Source organism: Cricetulus griseus, chromosome 2, assembly GCF_003668045.3.
Source record: "Cricetulus griseus strain 17A/GY chromosome 2, alternate assembly CriGri-PICRH-1.0, whole genome shotgun sequence".
In the NCBI taxonomy this organism is placed as follows: Eukaryota; Metazoa; Chordata; class Mammalia; order Rodentia; family Cricetidae; genus Cricetulus; species Cricetulus griseus.
The window spans coordinates 389862827-389890501 of NC_048595.1; the positions used below are offsets into that span (position 1 = coordinate 389862827).

The 27675-nt window shown below is 39.0% G+C and overlaps 1 protein-coding gene across 7 annotated transcripts in view; it reads right to left on the bottom strand.

The window, feature by feature from the left end:
- Window positions 1–4570: 4570 nt before the first annotated feature.
- Window positions 4571–27675, bottom strand: part of LOC100760251 (YY1-associated factor 2) — a 64745-nt gene continuing 41640 nt past the window's right edge. For 6 of the 7 annotated variants that reach the window (XM_027396344.2, XM_027396341.2, XM_027396340.2 and 3 more), the window contains 2 exons: window positions 7249–7401; window positions 4571–6154 (listed from right to left, as the gene is read on the bottom strand). In XM_027396344.2, coding sequence (XP_027252145.1) covers window positions 5917–6154; window positions 7249–7401 — 391 coding nt within the window. In that variant the 3' untranslated portion in view covers window positions 4571–5916. Of the gene's footprint in view, window positions 6155–7248; window positions 7426–27675 lie in introns of all 7 variants that reach the window. The other variant, XM_027396346.2, reaches the window with a different exon arrangement.

The window sequence follows — 27675 nt, forward strand, 5'->3', positions numbered from 1 at the left end:
TATTACATCCTGATCCTCACTTTAGCTTCTGAATTTTCCTATTAAATTTTAAAGAAAGCTAACTAGAAGGTAGCTTTCTTCTATGAGTCATCAGGTGAAAATCAAGATTCAACCTAAGAGCCACACTCCTCAGAAACTGCCGGGGAAGGCAACAGAGGCACTATATTCTTGCCCCCAAATTGAACTTTGCCTTATCCTCACACCTAGAAACAATACAATTTTTTTTGTTTTTGTTTGTTCAAGACAGGATTTCTCTGTGTAACAACCTTAGCTATCTTGGAACTAGCCCTGTATCCCAAGCTGGTCTTGAACTCACAGAGGTCTGTCTGCCTCTGCCTCCCCAAATGCTGGGATTAAAAGAGTGTGCCACCACCTTCCAGCTCAAAAACAATTTTTAATTACCAGTATAAAGGAGCTGGAAAGATGGTTCCGTGATCGAGAGCGTGTTGCTCTTGCAGAGGACCTGGCTAGGTTCAGTTCCCAGCACCCATTTGGTAGTTCACAAGCCTCTGTAGCTCTGGTCCAGTTCCAGGGGATCCAGCACTCTTCTGACCTCCATAGGTACCAGACACCCACATGGTGCCCAGATACACACACAAGCAAAGCACATAAAATAAAAATATTTTTAATTACTAATTTTAAGTACTATTTATTCACAAGAGTTGAGAGTTGTATATAAGGACAAAAGAAAATCATAAAGTCAGAATTGGTAAAGAATATATATGTATATACATATATATTAAAAATAAGTTGGAATCTAGACAACCATTGAGTCCTACATAAATTAAACAGCCCATTTTAGCTGAGATTTCATACAACTGCATCAAAAATTGAAAATAATGACAATCTGACATGAAAATGGCAAATTTATTTCTCAGATGAAGTAAACAGTAATGCAGTATCATCCTTCAGTGAGAGAGAGAGAGAGAGAGAGAGAGAGAGAGAGAGAGAGAGAGCGCTTACTTTAAAAAATTAGGGGGGGGAAATGGCTCTGGAGTTAAGAGAACTCAGCTCTTGCAGAGGACCTGGGGTTGGCTTCCGGTACCCACATGGTGACTCACAGCCAGTTGATCGAACACCTTTTTCTTACATCCTCAGCCACTGCACACATGTACTTACACATGCAGGCAAAACACTGATACATATATTTGATAAATTAGAAGGAAATCTCCTTCCTCTGCTATTTCTGGGTCTTGTACATATTTTTATTGTTACAGGGCTATCACTGCATTTATAGACCTCTAAAGTGTGGATTCCACATCTGTTAGCCTCTTTGTAACAAAACCTTGAAACAATAACTAAAATCCAAAATATATTTAGTAAGTATCCTCAACTAAATAATACTGATCTGACAAAAACTAAATCACTGAAATTCAGTAAATAATTGAATGGTAAGCTATGATCTGTGGAAAGATGCAGACTGCAGGGCTGAAAGAATGGATGGGGATTCATTTGATTCTCCAGAACTACAGCTTAAAATAAAATAAATAAATAAAATAAATAAATTCAGTGATCCACACTTCTAACTCAGGACTGGGGCAGTGGAGACAAGCAGTCCTGTGGGCTCGATAGTCAATCAGCCTATTCTACTTGGTGAACTAGACCCTTGAGAAACCTTGCCTCAAAAAACAAGGTGGGGGCTAGAAAGCTAGGTCAGTGTTTAAGAGCTGATCTCGTTGCTCCTGCAGTGGACCCGGGTTTGAGTCTCAGCACCTAAATGGTGGTTTACAACTATCTGTAACTCTAGTCCCAGAGGACCTAACGCCATGGTACACATGCATACATGCAGACAAACATTCATACATATAAAATAAAATCAAACAAACATAGGCACACACCTATAATCCTGGAACATAGGAGACAGATCTTCATGAGCTCAAGGCCAGCCTGGTATACACAGTGAGTTCCAGAGCAGACAGAGATACCCTGTCTCCAAAAAGAATTTTTTAATTAAAATTTAAAAGAAAAACAAAACATGGCAGATAGTGTCTGAGGAATGACACTGGCAGCATCTACACAAATATACTTTATACACACATAACATAGAAAAGATAGGAAACATGTCCCCCAAAACACTGACATCGTCTTGAACTCTTAGTTGAGTTTCCAATGAAGTCTCTGATCTTTTCGTAGTATTTCAAATGGCCAAGAATTAGCCTATCCCATAAAGACAGTATGATCTACACTAAGAAAGGTCTAATCAGTGCACTGAAATCCTAACATTTAAGTGATCTGGGCTAGTAGGTATGTGTTCAGAAAATTATTTATATAAAGAAAACTTATCTGCAATAGCTTACAATGAACGGGCTTGATTAAAAACCACTCAATTATTAAAGTGCTGAGGAAACTGCTTTTGACTAATTATGAAGATGACTTATCACTGCATGTCATTAACATGTACCCAGAGACTTGTATACTGTAAATTGTAGTCCAGAAGCCTAGCCACCCTCTTTCTACTGCCTCTTTCCTTCGTTCTTTCATTTCTTCCATGCCAACTCTGCCTCACCTATGCTGTTAGTGGAGCTTGCTTTTCATCACTCTTAATGTCGAGCAAAAGCCTTCCTTGCTTTCTGTGTTTAAAAACCGTCAGTTTTGTTTTCTGCACCTCTCACTGCCTGCCTTTGGCTGTTGTCACTGATTTTTCTGTACTAACTTTTTTACATTCTTTGTTCCAGGCTTCTGCACATGGTGGTGGTGGTTGAGAGGGTAAACAGCATGAAGTCAAGGCATTACTATTTTACTGCTACCCTCGCCACACACACACACACACACGTTCTTGTTTTCACTTAATAGTAAAATAACACAGCAAAGATTCCTTTCTACGACTAGTTCCTACATCAGATCCTTTAAGATTCCAAAAAAAAAAAGAGATAAGCTGCTAAGGAAGTATAATAAGAAACTCAAGCCATTTACCAATTATGTATACAATATAACAAAAGTACATTCTTTTAGGCACTGAGGATTTATACCTAAAAGAAAGTTGACATATGCCATCAATTTAGTTGATTTTATTCCTTCTATCACTGTATTAAATCTGGTCTATTACCACTATAATCTTAGGGAAGCACTTAACAAAACATTTAATTAAACCTTAATTAAAACCTTTAGGCCATTAGGTTGGTCATCCATCCCCACAAAGGGTTTTAAGAGTGCTTTAAAGTACATATTCTTGTCTGCTTTAAAGTACACCTTCATTTTTGCTTATCTTTAGGCTAATAAACTCTGAAAAATACCCAAATACTTTCAATGTGAAATCTGGTTAAAAGAACACACTGCTGATGGGGCTGGAGAGATGGCTCAGCAGTTAAGAGCAGCTGCTGCTCTTGCAGAGAACCCAGAGTTTGATTCCCAGCACCCACATAGGAGCACACAATTGTCTCTAACTCCAGTTCCAGGGAATCCAAAACCCTCTTCCAACCTCTGCAGGCACCAGGCATGCACATGGTGCACACACGTGCATTCAAGAAAAACATTTATACACATAAAATAATCAAAAAATAGAGAGGAATCCACCAATGAAATTATATTACAAATTTACAAAACAGCTACAAATATACCCTAAGCCCTGGCTCTTAATAGTCTTTTGCATATTCTAACATTAAGTGTATGTACAATGGAATTTTCATGCCTTCCTGATATGAAGGTATATTTGAGGTAGAGTAAATAAAGGAAGATGAAAGGAAAACAAAACCCCACGCTAGATAGCATAGTTCACTTCTCCAGTCTCATAGTGTAGAGTATTAAGTTCTCTAGTCATAGAGAGATGGTCTCTCTGGGACCACAGCAAACACTGAAAACATTGTTCTCTTAGATTACCTATGAAACATTAAGATACCTTGGTTATAAAAATGTATTTTAATTGCATTTTCCCTATAACGATAGTAAAGGCTCACATTTACTAGAGTGTGCTAGAGAAATGTTAAGGATCTTACATGGGTCAACATTTAATCCTCCTACAACCACATGTATCAGATATAGGCATCATTACCCCACTCTACAGATGGGAAGTAAGCTTGATAATGTACTCGTTTGCTCTAGAGAAGACTCAAACAGCAGCAGGCAATGGTACTCTGACCCTATCCGCATCACTGTGCCTTCCACCAACACACAGGTAAGTGTAAACTACTCAGGTAAAACCTCACCTTCTCTCATGCTGTTCTTTCTTGCAGAAAAAAATGAAAATACATTGTGAAAATATATGATCTCTATAAGATAGATTATTGCCTTTACTTATTTTGTCTTAGGAACTAGAGTATTTCCCCATTACAAGTATTTAAAATTGGATACACTGGACATTTATCCATGAAAAACAATACCAAAATAACTTGTTTGAAAAGAACACAGCCAGATAGTTGGTGTTTCACTGGAAGAACCTTAGAATAAAACAGGTTTTACATCTTCATTTAACAACATTAAAGAATGAGGTATCTGAATGTTTTCATCACAGATGTTTACTGTATGCAATAAACTGTATTCACAACTAGCAAGTTACAAGAGTAACACTGTGCCAATAAAAAAGTACTGCAATTGAACAGTTACATTACCATGAGAAACCAAATACCAAATCAAATTTCAGGGTCCACAGTTTTATTTTTCCTTCTATGTTATCATGGCATCTTTTATGTGATAGTTTATATTCAACTTGGGTTTTGTCTTTAGGCTGATTTACATTTCAGAAGTCCCCTATAGGTAGATGTATATTAAGCAAATGGCTGGAGAAAACAGGAGATTTAGTAGAATTTAAGATGTAGCATGTGGTTTCTAAGATGGATTTTTCAAATACAACATAACGCACTTCATTTAGTTGTAAACAGAATGCAAAATCTGAAGTCATAAAAATATTTTATTGGTAATTGTACATAAGTGAGTGGGGCTTCGAATACTTTTATTTCACGATATTGATAAATGCATAAATTGAAGGCTGTATCTGGTTTTCATCCCAATTACTGTATTTGGTAAAAGGCCAATGAAACTGATTTAAGATTAACCTCTCAGCTCTGTGCAATAGTCACCATGGTTATGCTAATTAGGTTCACATGTCTATGACCCTGGATAGGTTTGGAACAAGGAAACAGTGATACACTATCATTAAGTTACAGCTTTGCCATGGATGGCAAATTCTTTTCTGTTTCTGCCAGATGCTTATCCTTCTTATGTCTTAGAGAATACAGGGAAAACCAGTGTTCAATGACAATAGCACTAAACCTGAATTAGAAAGCTAAACAATCCATGTTTTATTGTTTACAATTCTGCTAGTAAACATTACAATAAATTGATGCTTTGAAAAATAAGCAAACTAACAAACATAAATTGCAAAATGGATAGAACATAACTCAGAAACAATAATTTAGTAAAAACATGTCAAAAACATTGGCGAAGTTTCATACAAATTCTTTATTTAATAACAACTTTCCTATTTAACCACACCAAGTACCAGCAGGTGCATTAAGAGGATAACCATTAAGAAAATCCTGTTGCAGCAATAGTTGATTAAGTTGATCTCTGACTTGCATACATATAACTATTTGTTTCACAATTCTCAAATAATACATATTTAGGCAGCTTGCACTATGTAATAAAAAATTTAAACTCATCACATGCCAATAGTAGAGAATTCAATAATTATGTGTTAGAATTCACTAAACTATAAGTGAAAATAGACTTACCAATAACACTGCATAATGAATAAGTCAACCACATTTTCATGGCATTAACAGCAGAGACCAAAATGTTACGTCTGGAAACGTTTGGTAGCTTACACTGCGATAAGATCTAATAAATCCTGGCAAATTCATAGTTCATGTAAAACTCAAATTATAGGTTATGTATGAATGTGTCTGTCATGAAAATGTGGTAGTTCTTGGCATAATCTGTATTTCCATGGAGGACAGGTATGACTAAGTGGAGCGAGAATGTTTAGTGAGACTCTCCGTTCAGGGATGAGGCTTCTCCTCGAGGCGAGGAGGACCTGGACACGCCCCGCTCCGTGTTGTCTGAGCTGCAGCTGCTCTGGCTGTGCTGATCCCCAGCAGCAGCACTGGATGCTGGCGCTGACTTTGCTTTCTCCTTAAAGTCTGTAATAATGACTGTTAGATCTCCAACAGTGACTTCCAAATGCTGAGCGCTACTCCGATCCACATTTTTTAATCTTGGTCTAATAACAAGAAAATGAGTTTTTAAACAAGCTTTTCTTAGTGTCAAATTTTTGAGTACACACTAAATAACCAAGCTAAGGTGACAAAATGAGTGTACTTCCATTTAAAGCAATTCAGATGTAGTAAACCACAGAAGTATCACAAAATATTTCAACTCGTTAACATTAACCAAACAGATCATTCATGAATGGCTTTCACCATGTTTTAAAATCATACTGAAGTTTCCAGGCAGCTTAATAATTTTATTCCAGTAGATGTTTTAGGGCAACAAAGACACTACTGAACCACAAAGGCAGTTGATAAAAGCTAAGGCTGGGGACTGGAGAGATAGTTTAGTGGTTAAGAGTACTGGTTATTCTTCTAGAGGAACCAGGTTTGAGTCCCAGCACCCACATGGCATCTCAAATGTCCCTAATTTCAGTCCCAGAGGAGGTAGCATACCCTTCTGACCTTTATAGGCACCAGGTATGCAGGCAGTACACATACGTACATGTAGGCACCACACTCGTACACATTAGAACAATAAAATAAATAAATCTTTAAAATAATAAAATAAAGCTAAGGCTAGGATAACCTCTCACTTCATTGTTGTACTCTGACTGTTATGACAAAATCCACAACCATGACCACTGGTCACACAAATATCCATTTATGAATTTCAAGTACCTCTTCTTTTTAATGAAGGAAAAAGGACATAAATATCTACTAAAAAAGAAAAGCCCCAGCCGGGCATTGGTGACTCACGCCTTTAATCCCAGCACTCGGGAGGCAGAGGCAGGTGGATCTCTGTGAGTTCAAGACCAGCCTGGTCTACAAGAGCTAGTTCCAGGACAGCCTCCAAAGCCACAGAGAAACCCTGTCTCGAAAAACAAAACAAAAAACAAAAAAAGAAAAGCCTCTTCACATTTAAGCTCATACTTTGACCTTTTCTTATCACCAACACAACTTTCACGCTCAGAAAAATTCTGTGATATTTTATATTGAGATAAAATAGTTAATTTTCACTTTATGTATAGGAATATGATCAATGTTTAAAAAAGTCTATTAATGGTTATTTTTATTCTTTCAAAAATACCATAAAACACTTTCTCACCTGGTTTTTTTATGACAGTTCTTTTTGCTAGTTGCTTCCTTTTCACTTTTTTCCTTTTCTACTTTATCTTTCTTCTCTTTCTTTGACTGGGTAGGGGGCACAAACTGTTGAGTAACCTGCTGTGCGACCAGCTGGGAGACAGGTCGAGGTTTCCTGTATGCACAGTAAAGAGAAAGGCTTTTATTATAACTTAAGGATACATGTTTTTATAAAAGAATAGTACTTGTTATGAGGTTATATTTTATGAAGAATTCAAGTATAAAATTCCTCATCTGTAAAATGTAGATTTTCATTCCTTGCTCAACAAAATAAAGCAAACTGTCATATAACAGTTAAAATTTTAAGTCCCAGATATGTGGTCAAACCATTAGAATGTAACTGTACATAAAGGAAGATATGACATTACTTAAAATATATATCCATGAAAATAAGAAGGTACACATTATAATAAACATGAATTTTAGACATTTAGCACAAGTTTATGCTTTAGTTTCTGTTGCCATCAATGCTGAGGCCGAAGTACAGGACCTCACACATGCAAAGTATAAGCTAAGGCACACCCCAGCTCCAAGAAGGTGTTTTAGCCCATCCTTCCCTCTAAGCCAAAGAGCTGAGTTTCTATGGTAACATCTATTTCTTCCCTCTCTAGAATCTTCCATCCACTCACTGATTATGTGTTTACTGTCCAACTCATTACTGAAATCACTGAGACTCCTCTGTCTCTGGTACAATCTTCCTATGCATTTCTGATGCTGGAATTCTCTGAGATTTTCCGACGACCTCATTTTAAATGTACTTATTGAAAATCTTCTGCGAGACTTTTTAGGGTACCTGCCTGGCTTTTCCTTTGGATGCTAGAATGAGCAAGCACCTATCACTCCAGATCAAGGACCCATCCTTGAGCTGAGTCAAGATCCAGAGACAACAACCTCTAAGTTCCTAAAAAAGAAAGAAAATTAAAAGAGGAGGACAAGGAGTGGAGAAATAAGGGCAAAACAAAAATTATTTTATAAATAATGGTAACGTCACTGCCAAGAAAATCCTACTTAAAAAAAGAAAGAATTAAAAAAATAAAAATAAAAATAAAAATAAAAATAAAGAAAGAACTTAGAATGTATAGTATGGAGCTCGCACAATTGTGGGGGCCGGGGGACACACGCAATGCTAGAGAACACTAGACATCCTCCTTTGGCCAAAAAAAAAAAGAAAAGAAAAGAAGGAGGGAGGGAGGGAGGGAAGAAGGGAAGGAGAGAGGGAGGGAGGGAGGGAGGGAGGGAGGGGGAGGGAGGGAGGGAGGGAGGGAGGGAAAAACACATTTCCTTGCATCTACAGATCCTAGCCTAGTGTGTGTACACAGCCTAACATATAGAAAGGAGAACAAGAATCGAGTCATAAAGATGATATAAAGCTAATTATTATTCTTGTTTCAACTCGTCATGGATTTGTTTTTTTTTTATGGAGGATAAGTACATACAAATATATGTGATAATACAGAGTAAAATCTAATGGGAAGTTTAACAGCTTTGGAGTGGCTATTCTAATTGTATAGAAATTCATTTAGATGTTCAGACGCGCGCGCGCGCGCGCGTGTGTGTGTGTGTGTGTGTGGGTGTGTGTGTGTGTTTAGACATTTGACCTAGCTAATTTGGGTGTGTAATTTTCTTTATTTCTAAGTTCTTCTTTTCCTTTGTTTTTGTTTTGAGCTAGGATTTTCACTATGTAGCTTGGGCTATTGTGAAACTCATTATATAGACCAGGCTAGTCTCAAACACAGAGATCTGACTGCCTCTGACTCCCAAGTGCTGGGATTAATGTTCAATGTTTTTACAGTAAAATTTCAATTAAATTCTATTAAAAATACTATCCTATACTGGATAGAGCATTTCTTAAAATCTTTGATGTCTTAATTATAGCAGGACAAAAATAGGAAGTGAGAAAATATTGCATAATCAAACATTTTAAGTTTGAAGGCTAGTGGGGTATAAAGAAGCAGTGTGTAAAACAGATTTCAGGAAATGGGCTGTGAAATACTGGAAAATAGGTCTAACAAAAATCAGAGCTAGATGTCTAGACTAAGAGTCTACATTAACAGTGCTTGAGGACATGGCTCCATGAGTTGAGTGGTTGCTATGCAACTAAGTATGGTCACTAGCACTCAGGTAAAAAAGGTGGGCATGTCCTCTGACACACCTGTAAACTCCAGTGCTGGTGATGAGGACAGATATGCAAGACAGCTAGGGCTTGTTGGCATCAGCCTAGCAAGTTCTAGGTTCAGTGAGAGATCCTAATTCAAGGGAATAGGGTTGGAGGTGGGGAGGCAAGGAACACTAGAAGAGAACACTAGACATCCTCCTGTGGCCTCCATGGACAGACCTATGTGCACCCTCACACACATACACATGCATACACCACACATACAAGAAAACTGCACATATGAAAGTGATTTGAAAGCATTGTTTTAATGATTAGCTCTGTTAAGGAAATTAACACAGCAACAAGGGTTAAGGTAGTGGTTTACACATTAAAGCAATGTCAGAATCTCCTGGAAGGCTTTTTGTCTTGCCAACTCCTACATCCAATTTCAGGGTAGAGAATAAGAATTTGTATTTCTAGATAATTTTCAAGTAACACTAACCTGATTGACATAGGAATGTCATAGGAGAAAACTCTTCCTGGGGAGATGCAACCAAACATATCTACTCACTGAGAGGGAACCCATAACAGCAAAAGTACAGACAATACCAAATTCCAATTTAGTTAACCAATGAGTTTTATTCGGGTTGCTTACAGGAGTATAGGTGAAGGGTTACTTACAGGAGCAGAAATGATTCACAGACAGCTGGATCACCAAGGCCCCGCCAGCACGGTAACAGTTCATAAAACTAGGAACCTAGAGCACACTGAACAGCCTTCAGGTAGCTCAAAAAGATGGAGGGTGTCCTTCCAGGGTGCCTTGGCTGCTCTAAAACTTCACCAGACAACTAGGCTGATTTCTCCTTCTTCCAGGCAGCTGGTCTAGTCTCTTTGAGTCTTCATTGTAGCTTCTCTACTCACAGAGTCATCTTCCCAGCTTGGCTTGTCTAATGAGAGTCTTTTTTACAGCTCTGTTCCATTAGTCTCTAGACTAGACTCAGCTTTCATTGCTTACTGTGGCAGGGAGGGGGAAAGTGAATCTAGTCTGTTTCAGGGACTTCCTAAAGCTCTTCTGAGTTGTTTACCTTCCTGCTTAAGGAGCCTCCCTGCAGGATGGAGTATTTCAATACAAGAGATCTTTCTGAAAAGAAGCTTCAAGAAAAGTAAAAGACATGCATCCAGTCCTGGGATTGTTGCAGCAGAAAGTTCCAGACTGCTGAGAGCAGCAGAGGAATGAAGAATGCTGCACACATAGCACCCGGAAGGAAGTTAAGGAGTATTAGTTAACCGTGAGAAGCAGAGTCACTGGAGAAACTCAACCAAGCTTAACAAAGAGTATAGGCATCAATCTAAAGTGAAAAGGTTCTACAAGACAAGAAAGTTGTTTGTTAGCTCCTTTAATAAACCAGGAAGGAAGATATTCTTTTAAAAAATCAACCGAAAAAGAGAAAATAAAAAAAAATATCTAAAATAAAGAAGCAGAAATGAACTTCAGACTGTCTGGAGAGTAAAATCAAAGATGTGTGGTAACTGATTAGCTGTGCCCGCATCACTTCTAACCAAGAGATACTCTTAAGCAAGAAACAAAAATTCTTGACTGCATGTAGCCAATATTCTGTGGGTGAGTACTATGGTCTGAATGTTAACATTCCCTTAGATTTTTATAGTGGGACATAATCCCAATATGACTAGAACCAGGATGTGAGGTGATTATTAGGTCCTGAGGGCAGAGCCCTGACAAAGGCTCTGGAGAGATATTGTGGCTCTTTCACAACCACACAGAGTTGCAGCACACAAAAAAGAACCCTACATCAGACACCCCTCAGTGCCAGCACCTTGACTTATAATTCCCAAATATCAAAAGTGGGAGATACAAATTTATTATTCATGAAGTACTCATAGTATGGCATTTCTATGTTATTTTATTACAGCAACAAAAATAGATTAAAAGACGGACTCAAAGACAAAACAAAAAAATAAAGACAAACTCTTCAATCTGATTAAGTGCTATGTACAAAGTTTAAGAAACACATTGAGTGTTATGAAATAAGATACTACGTAATTTTATATTTCCTGACCTAAGCTAGAAACCCCTGCCAGTAAAGGGAAACAAAGGGGTCAGCCACCAGCATGTAGCTACAATTACTACTGGACGCCGAGAATGCTGAGGAATGAAAAATAACTTAGTATTTTGTTTACTGACCCATAATAATGCATATGTGGTACAGTGTGACATCTAAATAGCTAGATATAACGCATATTACCGGATCAGTGTAACCTGCATATCATCTTCTGACATATGTCCTTAAGAAATAGGATACTGTTTCTAGGCTTACAGGCCAGAATCAACTGCATGTTACAAAATGGTAAAGCACAGTGTGAAAGTTTTGTTTTTTCAGTTATACCTAAATATGGAAAGAGAAAGCTATGACATGACTGGAATATGTTTGATCAGGCTAATGTCTAATAAATAGTGAGTCACTTAAAAGTAAGTTCCTTAAAGTAGAAAATGTAGCTACGAAATTGTCATTAGAGGGCATTATAAATCTCTGGGTCTGTCCATTAAATTACAGGTTTGTCACATTCATATACTATGTCTTGTATTGGTATTACTAATCCTCAAATTTTAATATAAATGGTATATAAAAATGTTACTGAAATAAATTTAAAGTGGAAATTCTGGGGCTGGGAGATGGTTTAGCTCTTGCAGAGGACCCAGGTTCAGCTCCCAGCACATACGACAATGCAAAGCCACCTGTAACCCCAGGTTCCAGTGTCCTCTTCTGGCCTCCTCATATTCTGTGCACACGGATGCACACAGGTGTGGTGTGCATATACACACACAGGAAAAACACATACACATAAAATAAAAATAAATCTTTAAGAAGTGGAACTGCCTGGCAGTGGTGGGGCACGCCTTTAATCCCAGCACTTGGGAGGCAGAGGCAGGCAGATCTGTGAGTTCCAGACCAGCCTGGTCTACAAGAGCTAGTTCCAGGACAGTTTCCAAAGCCACAGAGAAACCCTGTCTCAACTCAAAAAAAAAAAAAAAGAAGTGGAAGTTCTTAAGTTTCCAGCCATTAACAAATTGAAGTGCCTTATTATTTTCACTATAATGTATCACATCAATGCCAACTATATTTAGTGTCACCTTTAGAGAAAACTAAAGTTACATAGTTTTCCTAGATGAAGGGATTCTGACCAGCTTGAGTATAGCAAGTACAGCTCTGGCAAGCCTTGCCCTTCTCTCCCATTCCTTCTGTCTTGCTAAAAACCATTAGATTTTGCCGGTCAATAATGGTGCACATCTCTAGTCCCAGCACTTGGGAGACACAGGCAGGAGGATCATGTGAGTTCGAGGCCAACCTGGTCTACAGAGTGACCAGAGAAACTCTCAAAAACCAAAAAGCAAGGGGGGGGGCAACAACAACAAAAAAATTAGATTTCATTCCTAAAGCTAGCCATCAAGATCTAGTCCCTTATTTTGCCATTTCCTCCTCCTGAGGCTGACTATCCAGATTCAGCAATCAAAAGCCCCCCCTTGGCTCACCTAATTGACATGCCTAATTAAAATCAAACACCTCATCCTAACACAGGGGTTCCCTGTACCTTTATAAACTGCCATTTTCCTGTGTGCTATGTCTGCCCCTTCTCAGTTCTTCCTTTTCCCTTGTCCCTCATCGTCGATCTCCAGTATTTGTCTCTTATCCCTGCCCTCTGTCCCCCTGGGGCAAATAAATCTCCTTTGTATTGAGAACTTGGTCTTGGGTCCTGAGCCAATACATTTCCTTTCACTATGCACATCAATGATCGCAGTGCACACAATGAACATTCTTAATTCAACCATTATGCTGTAATGTGGTGCCAAGTAACTCTGTGACATGTTCCTCCCGCCACGCACAGCAGTTCCACAACGTCACACTCACATGTTCATTCAGAAAGAAAACAACCCTAACTGTGCAACTCACAAATCTTACAAGATAGCTGCTACTCTGTCTTTTTATTCTCTTAAGTCTTATTTACTCTTAACCAATATTCTCTCCCTAGAATAATTATTCCTTGTGAGGGAATAGGATGACATGCAGGCTAACCACCGTAAAAGAAAGTATCTATTAGAAAGGTAAAATTTACATCATAAATCCATAAAGTTGAATTAGATCCTTTACTTTAAACGAACTATCAATCTAGAGCATTCCTGAAGTACTACACTCTCAATGGTAAGAATCAAATGTAAAATGTCTCCCACTGCTCATCATGTGTTTGAACAACTGGTCTCCAGCTGGCAGGGTTGTTTTGGTAGACTACAGCACCTTTAAACAGAAGTGGACTGGATCACTGGGGAAGGCTTTCAAGGTGACATCCATTTCTGGCTCTGGCAGGAGTTCTGCTCCCTCATCTTCCAGATGTGAAGAACACACAACCCCTGTGGTGATGGACTGTACTATGAAGCCACGGGCCATGTAAAGCTCTTCTCTGTTAAGTGGCTTTGTCAGCTATTTTATCACTGAGTTTGCAAGTTTTGTGAACTGTGGGTTGAGCTGGCCATGTCATGGGGCAAGCAGAACTGTAGAACCAGTACTCTGATAAGCAATTATAACTATCAGCTCTGTACCCCGTGTCTTTTATTTTTAGTCATCAATGAATTTTCTACAGTATTACCTGCCTTTAAAGTGCTATTCCTTAAAGAGACTCATAGATTTTCAAAGTGCTGAGAAAAAGTGACAGCTGACTGCTTGGCCCTAATCAGGATATTGATATCATCCCACAAAAGGCTCAGAGAACACTACAGAAGAGAGAGTAGAAAGAATGCAAGAGCCAGAAGACAAGGAGAAGGGCTGAGATACACTATTTTCTAGGTATGATACAGCCATCACAACTGTGATCCCATAGCGTGGGTACCTACACTAGGCTTACACAAGAATGGGCCTCTTAACAGTCAATCATGAATGGGAAGGGGCTCATGGGTGTAGCAGGAATAATAAAAACCCAGAGACAGATATTGGGATTCAACCCAAAGACCAAAGAAGCAAAGCAGCCAAGCTACCAGAGAGTTCTTACCTCTACCAAGGATCACACCAAAGGGACAATCCTGTCGTTGGTGTGACCGAAAACTGAGGGAGTACACTACACTCCTGTCTCCACCTACCTTATGTTCCTATCTAGTGTTGGGATTAAAGGCATGGACCACCACCACCCAGCTTCTAAACTAACTAGTGTGGCTGCTTAGATTAAAGGTGTATACCACCATTACCTGGCTGACTAGTGTGGCTAGCTCTGCACTCTGATCGTCAGGCAAGCTTTATTTGTTAGATCATAAACAAAGTATCACCACACATAAGGCCTTACCGATCACTACTTGAACTACTGGTTAGCAATGGTTCCTGATACAGAGTCATTGCCTTCCATTGTTTACCCATTAGAGAGCTGACCAGACTCCAACACAGAGTTCCAAACCCAGAAGGCCCTGGTTAAACTACTGTGTCACAAAACAAAAGAAAAATATGAACGTGGGAAAGGGGTTTGTAGGGAGACATAGGGGATTACTCGGGGTAAGAAGAACATAAAAGAAGACACAGGGTGAGTCACCAGAATACATTAATATGCATAAAACTGTCATATAATGAATTAATTTTTAAAAGTCTGAGTAATTTTATCTCTTATCATATGCTTTTCTCAATGTATATTACATAATATGCCACTGTTTTATTCCTGTTCTAATGAAATGGATTAATTTCATTTGAACACTATAACGTTACCCCAATATTCTAGACTATTTAATCTGATTCAACTTTGAATGAAAAGGAGAGTGGGGTCAGAGATTCATTAACTGAAACGAAATTCTCTCTGGCTCTTCGGAGGCTGAATGAGCTTTAAAATCCTTCACTGACAGCAGTGGCCACAGTTACTGATAGAACTTTAGGATGCCTAGAGAGACACAACTCCACCATGCACACGTTACCTGTCCACAGTGATCATAAGAACGTGTGACCTCTCTTCTATTTGATAAGAGCAATCTGCTGAATCAGGAGTATGGTCTTTTAGTGGTGGAAACAGTTAAGAAAGTAAAAGAATGCCATTACAAAATAAACTTTTTCTTTTATTTGGAATAGGGCTCCATGTATCCCAGGATGGCCTCAAATTTACTATGTAGCTGAGGATGACCTGGAATGCCTCATCCCCCGGAGTGCTGGGATTATAGGTATGTACCTCTATGTCAAGTTTCTGTGTTTATAGGAGATCAAACCAGGGCTTTCTGCATACTACACACCTTACCATTTAGCTATATCCCTAGCCTTCAAATGCATGTTTAAAAATCTGTATGTTTATGTGTATGAACACAGGCATCTGTAAAATATGGAGCAGGTCTGCTGATTCACCATCATTTTTAGACAGGGAGCTGTAATGGTTAGTTTTTGTCAATATGAGACAAATTAGAGTCATCTAAGAGGAGGGAACCTCAACTGGGGAAACTTCTTCCATTAATTAGACAGGCTGTGGCATGTCTAGGAGGCATTTTCTTGATTGATATTTGATGTAGGAGGGGCCAGCTCATTGTGGACAGGGTCATCCCTGGGCAGATGGGGCTGGGATGTCTAAGAGAACTAGCTGAGCAAGCCAGGGTAACAAGCAGTAAGTAGCATTCCTCTGCAGCTGCTTCTTCAAGCTTCTGGCCTGGCTTCTCTTGACGATGAACTACAGTTTGTAAGATAAACTCTCCTTCCTGAGTTGCCTTCTGGTCATGGTGTTCACCACAGAAATAGAAAGTAAACTATGAAAGGAACTCAAAAATGGGGTAGGATGGGAATGCCCAAGATCACAAGGAAACCAGGTACAATAAGCATCTATAACCAGCACTAGGAACAACATTTGGGAGGCTGTCACCAGAGGATCCTGAGTTCCAGGACAGCTAAGGTTACAGAGTAAGAACTTGTCTCCAAACAAAGAAATAAAAGTTTTGTTTTTTTTTTAAGGAAAAATAAATTTCAGAAAGCAGTTAATGGGTACTTTTCTGTGGGACATGTTTGAAAACAAAAGGGTTATCAAAGGGATGGAAGGGAACAAAGAACAAGAAGGCAGTGGGGGGGGGGGTCAAGCAGAACAAAGGGTGATAAAAATGTAAGAAAATGTCATTAGGTAACCCATCATTGGTAATTTTAAATATTAATTTGGGGCTGGGGAAATGGCTTTAGAAGATTAATAGCATTTGCTGCACAAGAGCGTGGATTGGAACTCAAGTCTCCAGCACCCACATTAAAAACAAACAGCCTAGCATAGCCACCAGTGAGACCATAAGCATAGTACTGTGTGGCGGGACACAAGAGGATCACTGGGACCTGCTGGCCAGGATGGCTCAGAGAGAGAGAGAGAGAGAGAGAGAGAGAGCCTGTCTCAAGGGAATATGGTAGAGAATTATAGAGCATAGCACTCAATATCTTCCTCTGGCCTCCAAATATACACATATATTGACCCACACCCTCCCCCCAAAAAAACTAACTAAAAAAAAAAATTTATGATAAACACTTAAAAATGGTGCTTTACTTAGAGAAAATATGAAGATGTGTTATAAACAGATGAAATACCATTCCTTAACCATTACTGTGCCAAGAAAAGAAAAATGAAACCTTATTGAGCCTTTTTGGATAATACACAAAGTATAAGCCTATTTTGTCCCATAATAGTTTGGTTTTGACGATACACTGCTGTCCTTCAGTATTTACAGAGCACTTATTCTAGGAGACATTGTATATACTTCAAGGCTATTAAAATCCATAGACATGGGAAATATATATATTATATACTTATATAAAATAGTATAATATCCACATATAATATATACATACACTTGTACACGTTAGAAAATTACTGATATTAGCTTATAACATATAAACACTATGTGAATAATCATTATGCTCTATTTTTGGAAATGATAACAGATGAAATGTCTATACAAGTTTAGTATACAGGAAATTTTTTTCCTGAAAATTGACTATGAAAAAAATAATTAAATAAAAAGAAAATTGACTATGACTGGTGTTTAATCCACACATGTAGAAACTCTGATTGCAGGGCGTAGGCCAAACGGATATGAAATCACTAACAGTTTTATTTGTTTCATTTTGTTTGATGGTACTGGGGGCAAAGGTAGAGCTGGCTAATATATGCTAACACATAAATCCCCTACTTCAAAATCCTTCCCACCACCTGGGAAAGCACCTACCACTGAGCTATAGCTCTATCCCCCTTCATACGCTTGAAATAGAGCCTCACAAAGTGACCTAGGCTGATCTTAAACTCACTCTGTGACCTATATGGGCTTTGAATTTGTGGTTCCACAGGTAAAGCCTCCAGAGTAGCTATGATTACACATCTATGCAGTTAGGCAGTCTTTCATTCTTTCTCCCTTTCTTTCTTTTTTAATATATCTGATTGTAAATCTACAAAGAAGTCAGAATGGCTAAAATCAAAAGCACCAATGACAGTTTATGCTGGAGAGGATTTGGAGAAAGGGGAACACTTCTTGACTGCTGACGGGAATGCCAACTTGTACAGCCACTTTGGAAATCAATATGGTGACTCCTCAGGAAAATGGGAATCAGTCTACCACAAGATCCAGCAATTCCACTCTTAGTCATATACCCAAAAGGAGCACATTCATACAACAAGAACATTTGTTCAACGATGTTCATAGCAGCACTATTTGTAATAGCCAGACTGGAAGCAACCTAGATGCCCCTTAACTGAAGAATGGATAGAGAAAATGTGGTATTTTACACAATGGAGTACTATTCAGCAGAAAAAAAACAACGGAATCTTGAAATTCACAGGCAGATGGATGGAACTAGAAGAAACCATTCTGAGAGAGATAACCCAGTCACAGACAAACATGGTATGTACTCACTCATTTGTGGATTTTTGACATAGAGGAAAGGGTTACCAGCCTACAATCCACACTGCCAGAGACGCTAATAAACAAGGAGGGCCCTAAGAGAGACATACATGATCCCCTGGAGAAGGGGAAAGGGTCAAGATCCCCTGAGCAAATTGGGAGCATGGGAGGAGGGGGGAGGGAGCTAGGAGAATGAGAAGGAGAGAAGAGGAGGGGTGAGGAGGACATGAGGGAGCAGAAAGGTTGAGTCGGGGGAAGAATAGAAGGTAACAAGAAAGGAGATACCATAATAGAGGGAGACATTTTTAGGTTTAAAGAGAAATCGGGCACTAGGGAAATGTCTAGAGATCTACAAAGATGATACCAGCTAACAATCTAAGCAACAGAGTAGAGGCTACCTTAAATGCCCTCCCATGATAATGAGATTGATGACTGACTTATATGCCTCCTATAGCCTTCATCCAGCAGTTGGTGGAAGTAGAAGAGACACCCACAACTAATCACTGAATTGAACTGGAATCCAGTTGCAGAGAAGGACAAGTGATGAGCAAAGGGGTCCAGACCAGGCTGGTGAAACCCACAGAAACAGCTGACCTGAACAACAGGGAGCTCTTGGTCCCCAAACTGATAGCTGGGATACTAGCATGGGGACTGATCCAGACCCCAAGAACGTGGGTGTCAGTGAGGAAACCTCAGAAATCCATGGGACCTCCTGTAGTAGTCCAGTACTTATCCCTAGCATAGGTGTGGACTTTGGGAGCCCATTCCACATAGAGGGATACTCCTTGAACCAAGACACACACATGGAGGTTGGCTTAGGCCCTATGCCAAAGGATATGATAGACTCCGATGACCCCCTATGGAAGGCCTCCCCCTCCCTGGGAAGCAGAAAGGATATGTGATAGGTAGGGTTTTAGGTGGGGAGGGGGGGTGGTAGGGGAGGAGGGGAGGGAGAAGGAACTGGGATTGACATATAAAACAATCTTGTTTCTAATTCAAATAAAAAAAGTGAAAAAATCTACAAGAAATATATTCATCTTGGAAAGACTTTTTATTTCAAATACATTTATTACACATTTCAAACTTATCTTTACTTCCACTTCTTTCTATACTTACATCATCAAATACTTTACTTTCAAAACTTTTTAAATTTTAAAAACAGAACAGCTATTTTCTTTGATTAAAAATAACCCAGTGTTTTCTTTTTTGTGTTTTTAATTATTTAGCAGTGCCACAATATGATTTTTAAATACAGGTGCACAACGTATTTTGATCATATCCACTCCCTACTACATCTCTCCAACTCTCATGGCCTCCCCCAAGATCTTCCTTCCTACTTCAGACTTTCCCTCCCCCCACTGGGTGCAACTGGTGCTGCCCATATGCACATGTATGTGAGAACAGGCTCCACAAGTAACGGACACTTGAGTCAGGGAAGAGGATATACAACTGTCTTTCTAGTTTTAACTCATGTTTTTGTCGTGAGTAAGAATAAAAACACATATGATAGTGGAAGTGTACCACTGTGAAGTCCCAAAACTGTACAGATGTTTATTTAAGATGCATATACTTCCAGTCTGATGTTAGATTTTTTAATTTGCAAGTTCTTTATAATAAAGCTTTAATAAAATTTTTAAAAGAAACCCCATTGTTCACTTAAGAATTCATGAATTTGAGAAAAATAGTCTAGGATACTATTATTTGGAGATTTGCAGTCCAAGAGTTTCCTGCTGTGGTCTATTTCAGCAATTTCATTACAGGTCTAGGTCTCAATCTCTGCATCAACCTTTCACTCATCTAGTAACTGTGAAACGCCTTCATCTGTTCATCTTCTTCTCTTTACCTATATGGAAAAATAATACTCTGACTTTCGTCATATTGAAGAAACTATAAAGACTAGAGAGAACAAAGACTACAAAAAATGATGACTCTAGCCAGTCATGGTGGCAGACATCTCTACTCCCAGAGGCAGACAGATCTCTGAGTTGAAGGCCAGCTTGATCTACACAGTTCCAATGCAGCCAGACTAAACAGTCATTGTCTCTTTAGTCTTCTTTTATACTCCCTTGAGATTGATATGATAGCACTGAGTTACCTTACAACTGCATCATCCTGCTTGGTTCATTGCATTGTTTACTGTCTTTGTACTTTTTTAACCACTTTGAAGAATACAATTCGGGCCAGACAGTGGTGGCACACACCTTTAATGCCAGCACTCTTGAGGCAGAGGCAGGCGGATTTTTTTTGAGTTCCAGGCCAGCCTGATCTACAGAGTGAGTTCCAGGACAGCCACGGCTGTCTCGAAAAGCCAAAACCAAATGAACAAAAAGAATATAGTTGGAAAAAAATTGATAAGCAAAGATGAAATTATTCCTAGGACAATGAAATAACAAACTATTCTGGTTGAACTCCAGTATATGGGAGGCAAAGGCAAGAGGATCTAGAATTTAAGGACAGCCTGTCTTTAGCAGGACTGTCTTTAAAACTGAAAAGCCCAACAGAGGTCAGGGCAAATTCATTAGGCTGCTCCCAGGCACCATGCTACTCAGAAAGAATCTTCATCTCTAACATAAACCTTGGATCTATTTCTTTGCTAAGGTGTCACTGGTGAAGGATAAGGGAGTTTAAAGGTTTCAAAAGACTCGTGCCTTTCTAAATGTGCTCTCTCTCTGCCTCGAAGGTCTCTGCTAGAACTGACCTGAATGCCTCCTTCCTGAAGGCACCATACAAACTTCCAAAGGAGAGAAAAAACCAAAACTCCCACCCAGTTATAACAACTATGAACCACAATGACCAACATGGCATGATAACCCTAAATAATAGGGTGAGACAGTGACACGCATGCAATGGCAGGAACCAACAGCTCTCTATTTAGGCTTACAACACACTCAACAAGAGGAATACCATGCCTGGTACTAGAAACCTAATTAACAACTCAGTAATGGGGGAAGTCTATAATCTCCATCTCCAAGGGATCCAATGCCTTCTTCTGGCTGCCACAGGCAATAGGCATACAGATGGTGCAAAGATATACATTTAGGCAAAACACACAGAGAGACACACAAACATGCATACACATAATGTGTGGGGCTATGATTAAAAACACTCCTCAGTTAGACGCTACCCTTCACTTCAACCTAAATAGGTACAATTATCTGAACAGTCTGTGACTGTTATCAACTCAGAAATCTATAGTTTAATTAGACAACTCAGAAAATATGGTACAGAAATTAAGAAAAGAAATACACTAAATGGGGATGTGATCTATAGTTCAAATTCATGAGCTCTACAAAGAACAGAATGAAAAGCACTTCCTCGCTAGACCTGGTTTCCTGTAATACTACTATTTGGCTTAAATGTGATTTTTAAAAATTTACCAGAACATGTCATACACTTCCATATCCAGTATGTTCCAAGAATACTAGAAGACTGATATGCATGGGGTACAATTGTATAATGTCCAACAGTTTGACACTGAAGACTGCCCAGAACCTTATTTATTAGTCTATTATTTATTAGTGTGTGTGAGTGCATGTATAACGTGTTGGGAATCAAGTCAAGACTTCACATGCCTTGGCAAGCACACTAGCACTGTGCAGCACCCTCACCTCCTTTTATGGTGTTGGAGTGTAGCCAGTGGTAAGAACTGACCTAGCAAGTTGAAGGACCTTTGGTTTGATCCCCAACACTGGGGGAAAGATCTAATTTTGTTACCTACGTGTAGTAAAAATTTTACATAGCACTAAATGGAAGACCAGAAACCCCGAGCTTATAGAAAAGAAAGTGGAGAATGGGCTTGAACTCACTGGCAAGGAAATGACTTTCTCAATAAAATGCTTATAACTAAGACCAACTATGAAACTGAAAAGCTTCTGTATGGCAAAGGACACCATCAGTCATACAAAACAGCACCCTATGAAACAGGAAACCATCATTATACTTCTGAGAGAGGATTAGTTTCTAAAAATATATGAATAACTAAGAAAATGAACATCAAGAAAACAAGTACGTAAATAAAATCCAATTAAAAACAGTACAGAACTAAACAATAGTTCTCAAAAGATGAAACACAAATGTCTGAGAAATGTTTAAAGTAATGTTCAACATGGTTAGCCATTAGGGAAATGCAAGTAGAAACTACTTTTGGATTTCATCTTACCCCAGTCAGACTGGCCCAGATCAAGAAAATAAAGGGTAGCTCATGCTGGTGAGGAGGTGAGGTTAAGGGGAACATTTATCCATTAATGGTCAGAGGGCAAATTTCTACAGCCACTATGGAAATCAATGTGGCTGTTGCTCAGAAAGATGGAAATCAATCTCCCTACCTTAAGATCCAGCTATATCACTCCTGAGCACATAACCCAAAGGACCCTCATCCTATTATAGATACTTGCTCAACCAAACCATCTTCACTCCTGCTCTTAGTAGTTAAACCTGGAAACAGCACAGATGTCCATCAACTGAGGAATAATCATGAAAATGTTGCACATTTACACAGTGGAACATTATTCAGCTGTTAAAAATGAAATTATTAAATGTTTGGGCAAATGCAGAGAGTTAGAAAAAGACTCATCCTGAGTGAGGTAGCACAGGCCTCTAAAGACAAATATTAAATGGTTTCTCTTATATGTGGATGTTAGCTTTTAAGCTTTTTATATGTGTATTATAGTACAAATCACAACAGAGGTGAGGTACCTAGTAAGGGACCAGGGAGGAGGAGAGGCTCTTACAAGAAAGCAGAAACAGCACAGTGTTATGGAGAGACAAAGGCAAAACTAGAATAGGAGGATTAAACAGAGAAGGGCTCAGGAGAGCAGGATAAAGGAGGGAGTATGTTGAGAGCCAACTAACACTAAAAGCCTTTTGAAAAACTGTATACATTCCTAAAATATATACATAAATGAAAGGATCCTAAATGTAGCCATCATATAATGGGGGAGGCAATGTTCCAACAAGACACCTTCTGCCACCACTAAAATCTCCAATGCCCAAGAGTGGCTGGCCAACACAGAATGAACTCCATGTTGTTGTTGTTTGCTGTGTTTTGTTTGGGGCGGGGGTGGGGGGTGGGGGGTGAGGGGAGAACATGTTAAGAGGAAAGCATAATTAAAATATATTGTTTGAAAAAAAATTAAATAAAAAATTTGTACAGCTTGAAAATATATACTGTCATATGCTGTCTTTATTACACATTAACAAACATTAAAGAAACAATTGTTCTTTTTTTTTTGGGGGGGGGTTTCAAGGCAGGGTTTCTCTGTTGCTTTGGAGGCTGTCCTGGAACTAGCTCTTGTAGACCAGGCTAGCCTCGAACTCACAGAGATCCACCTGCCTTTGCCTCCAGAGTGCTAGGATTAAAGGGAAACAATTGTTCTTGAAGGTTACCCTGGGTTTTCAGGCAATTGAATCCATGAAAACCTTGAGATCAAACATGTACAAACAGTACCAAAGACACTTAAAGATGCATCTCCCCAAGACTTTAGTTTCTCCTCCTTTGTCATCTTTGAACAATGTGGCAATGTGATACTCCAAAGTCCTATTCAAGAAAATGCAAAAGCTGTTTGTCTTCTCCACCTTACTCTAACCTGGCTTTCCCAGCTCCACAGGAGGCATCAGGCAATTGCTGCTTTGTTACTTCATTCCATTCCCCTGGAGACTAGTCCCTCCAAACAGTGCTCAGTGAGTCTAACACCTGATGCCATTCCCACCATTGTACACTACCTTAAAAGAGCTCAAACTATCAAAGAAATGACAAAGTGGGACCTCTAAGTCTGGGTCATTTCTGTCTTAATCATCTGGATCACTTGCTCTGGGGAGCCAGCTGCTATGGCTAAAGGACTTGCTTAGCAGCCTTATGGAGATGTGCACATGGCAAGGAATTAGGCAGTCCTGTGTGTGTGAGCAATCTTGGAAAGAGGTACCCCAGAGGTCAAGTCATCAGATAAGTACAGCCTCAGCATTTTTCATGATTCCTTCCCTACCCCATCCTTTCTCCCTAGGGTCTGACTAAACAGATTAACCTAGAACTAGCCATCTCCTTGTCTCAAGTCTCTTTAAGAGACTGGGTTATTAGGCATGGACCATCAAGACTGGCCTCACTGGACATTAACTATAACCTCAAAGTAATCTAGAGCCTGAAGTATCAGATAAAAACTAAGGCAAACTTAAGACTTATTGAAATTGAGAAAATAAACGTTCTAAAGCAATTTGTTGCAGAGAATAATCATAAATATATTTACTAAAAACATCTGGCTGGGCGGTGGTGGAGCATGCCTTTAGTCCCAGCACTTGGGAGGCAGAGGCAGGCGGATCTCTGTGAGTTCGAGACCAGCCTGGTCTCCAAGAGCTAGTTCCAAGATGGCCTCCAAAACTACAGAGAAACACTGTCTCAAACACACACACACACACACACACACACACACACACACACACACACACACACACACACACACACACACGCATCTGAATAAGCCAGGTGGTGGTGGCACATGCCTTTAATCCCAGCACTCAGAAGGCAAAGACAGTGACTCTCTGTGAGTTGGAAGACAGCATGGTCTACAAAGAGTTCAGGGACAGTCAGGGCTGTTATAAGAGAAATCCTGTGTGGAAAAACAAAACAAAAATCAAAGAAAAAGCAGTAGGAGAGGGAACACAACAGAAAGAAAAAAAGCAAGGGTCTGGAGAGATGGCTCCTAGGTTAAGGGCACTGACTGCTCACTCAAAGGCAGCTCACACCTGTAACTCCAAGATCTGATGCTCTCACACAGATTTTCCTGCAGGCAAAATACCAATGCACATAAAATAAAAGTAAATAAATTTAAAAAAGAAAGAAAGAAAGAAAACAGCAGCCAGCAGCGCAATGGGAACACAGCTCATCAATGCACTTGGGTCATTTGCTCTCTGGAGCCAACTACTGTGTGGAAGCTGGTAGAAGAAACCAATGATGCTCAAAAACATTTTAGGCTACAACTGTTTCTATGTTCCTAAGATCATTTAATTTTCAAGTTTGTCTTTACTGTGTTTTGTAAATATTTTTATTACATTCCTTATTACATTTATTTGTGTTCATGTGTGTATGTGTCATGTCATGGTGCCTGTGAAGGTCAGAGGACAACCTCTGGGAGAAAGCCCTCTTCTTTTATCATACGGATCCTAGGGACGGACTGAGGTTTGTCAGGGCTTGGAAGCAAGCACCTTTCTTTACCCGCTGAGCTGTCTCACTGGCCCTATTTTATATATATTTTTCATATTTTAGTTTTAGAAATTAAAAGAACAGCACATGTATGATTTTATTATGTAATAGTCTATTTAAAAACAATGAAGTTCAACTTTTGAGATCACAATTCAATTTAAGGCTTCTACATGCAAAATACTATGCTACACTGAAGAGAGACTACTAAAGATGGTGTGGTTTCTAGCATTAATGAGTGGTGATTTAAAAGCAGAAACAAAAGGAATCCAGTAATGATTTCTAACATAGCATATTCACAAGTATTTGAAATAAATATGAAAGACAAGAAACACAAATAACACCTCAATACCTGAAAATCAAAGAAGAAATGTATCAAGAAAAGTGTTCCTAGCCGGGCGTTGGTGGCGCACGCCTTTAATTCCAGTACTCGGGAGGTAGAGGCAGGCGGATCTCTGTGAGTTCGAGACCAGCCTGGTCTACAAGAGCTAGTTCCAGGACAGCCTCCAAAAGCCACAGAGAAACCCTGTCTCGAAAAACCAAAAAAAAAAAAAAAAAAAAAAAAAAAAAAAAAAAAAAAAAGAGAGAGAAAAGAAAAGTGTTCCTGAAAAGGGGATTTCCAAACTCGGCCCTGGTGCAGAGTTTCAACAGACAAAGCTGAAAAGCAGGGCAATTAAAGCAGAGGGAGTCACCATGGGAAAAGACACATGGAACATCTAAAGCATTTTCAGGAAAATCTGTAAAGAGCTAGCTGAGAAAACAGGAGGCAGATTTTCAAGAAGACTGCAGGAAAGGCGGGGGTCAGGCTGTGGGAGGCTGTACCTGATAGAGTGAGGGGTCTGCAGCCTGAATCAGATTCTGAGGATAGGGTGTTATTTTTCACAAATTTAATCCATGTTAAGATGTTTAATTATTCTACTTAAAATGTTTTATAATGAATAATTTGAAAATAGTCCACTTCAATTCCTCACTCCTGTCAATGCAAGGGTACTGGGGACAGGATGGAAACAAGAACTCTTAGATGCCTGATCCTTGCTACCCTATAACAGTAATGTCCCAGCTTGGCTGTGTGCAGCTAGATATACATATGTCCATATGTACGAAGACATGCTCACAACTACAATGCTATAACAGATGATAAACCCACAACATATCAATAAACTGTCAAGTCAAGCCATCTGTTAATCTTCATCTACATATAACTTAAACATGTCATATAAATACTTTCATAACAAAAATTATATATAACATTTTTACATCAGATGCAAAAGCTTTGAATTCTTTCTGTTTAAGATTTATTTTTATTTACATGTATGTGGAGGTATGTCTGTATATGCCCAGTTCAAGCAAGCTTTGGCTTCTCTTTCCAAAACCAGAGAAGAACCACCAGGGCTTTTATTAAGTTAAGCTACTTCCAGATCAGATGATAAAAAGAAAGTTGTGTTTTAAGTGAATTTCTTCCTTCCTATCTATATTCTGCTAAACAAATGTTATTTTAGCACAGAGCAAGCACTAAAATATAAATGCTTGGTTTAAACTAACAAATGCATAAATATGAAATAGCAATGAGCCAACCAGTTAGCAGGCATAAGTAACTTGAGACGTTTAATAGAAGATTAGAAGTAAATTAGACTACCCAGAATATGTAAGGAAACTTAAAATAAACTTTACTATCTTATACTATGTACAGATGCAGGGGGACCATATGAGGATATTTCTGCATGTAATGACTATACTCTTGGTAGTACATTATCTAATTAAAGTGTGCTTTTACTAACAATTAGAAGCAATGAGAAGTTAAATGTAAATGAAATCATAAATGAACAGATGATGAAAACAGCAGCAGCAAACTGTCAGGAAAAACAAAGGAGACTAGTGTGGTATGGGTGGCGTCCTTCTGTATGAGGTGAATATATGTTTCTCTTATTGGTTGGTGAATAAATGCTGACTGGCTGGCCAGTAGCCAGGTGAAAAATATAGGTGTGGCTACCAGACTAGGAATGCTAGGAAGAGAAGCCACCAGAGAAATGCCATGTAGCTACTGGGAAGATAGAAAGCCTGAGCATTCTCCGGTAAGCCAAGACTATACGGAGATATTTAGATTAATAGAAATGGGTTAATAGTTGAGACAGCTAGCCAATAAGAAGCCTGAGACATTGGCCAAACAGTTTATAATTACTATAAGCCTGTGTGTTTATTTGGAACTGAAGGGCAGCAT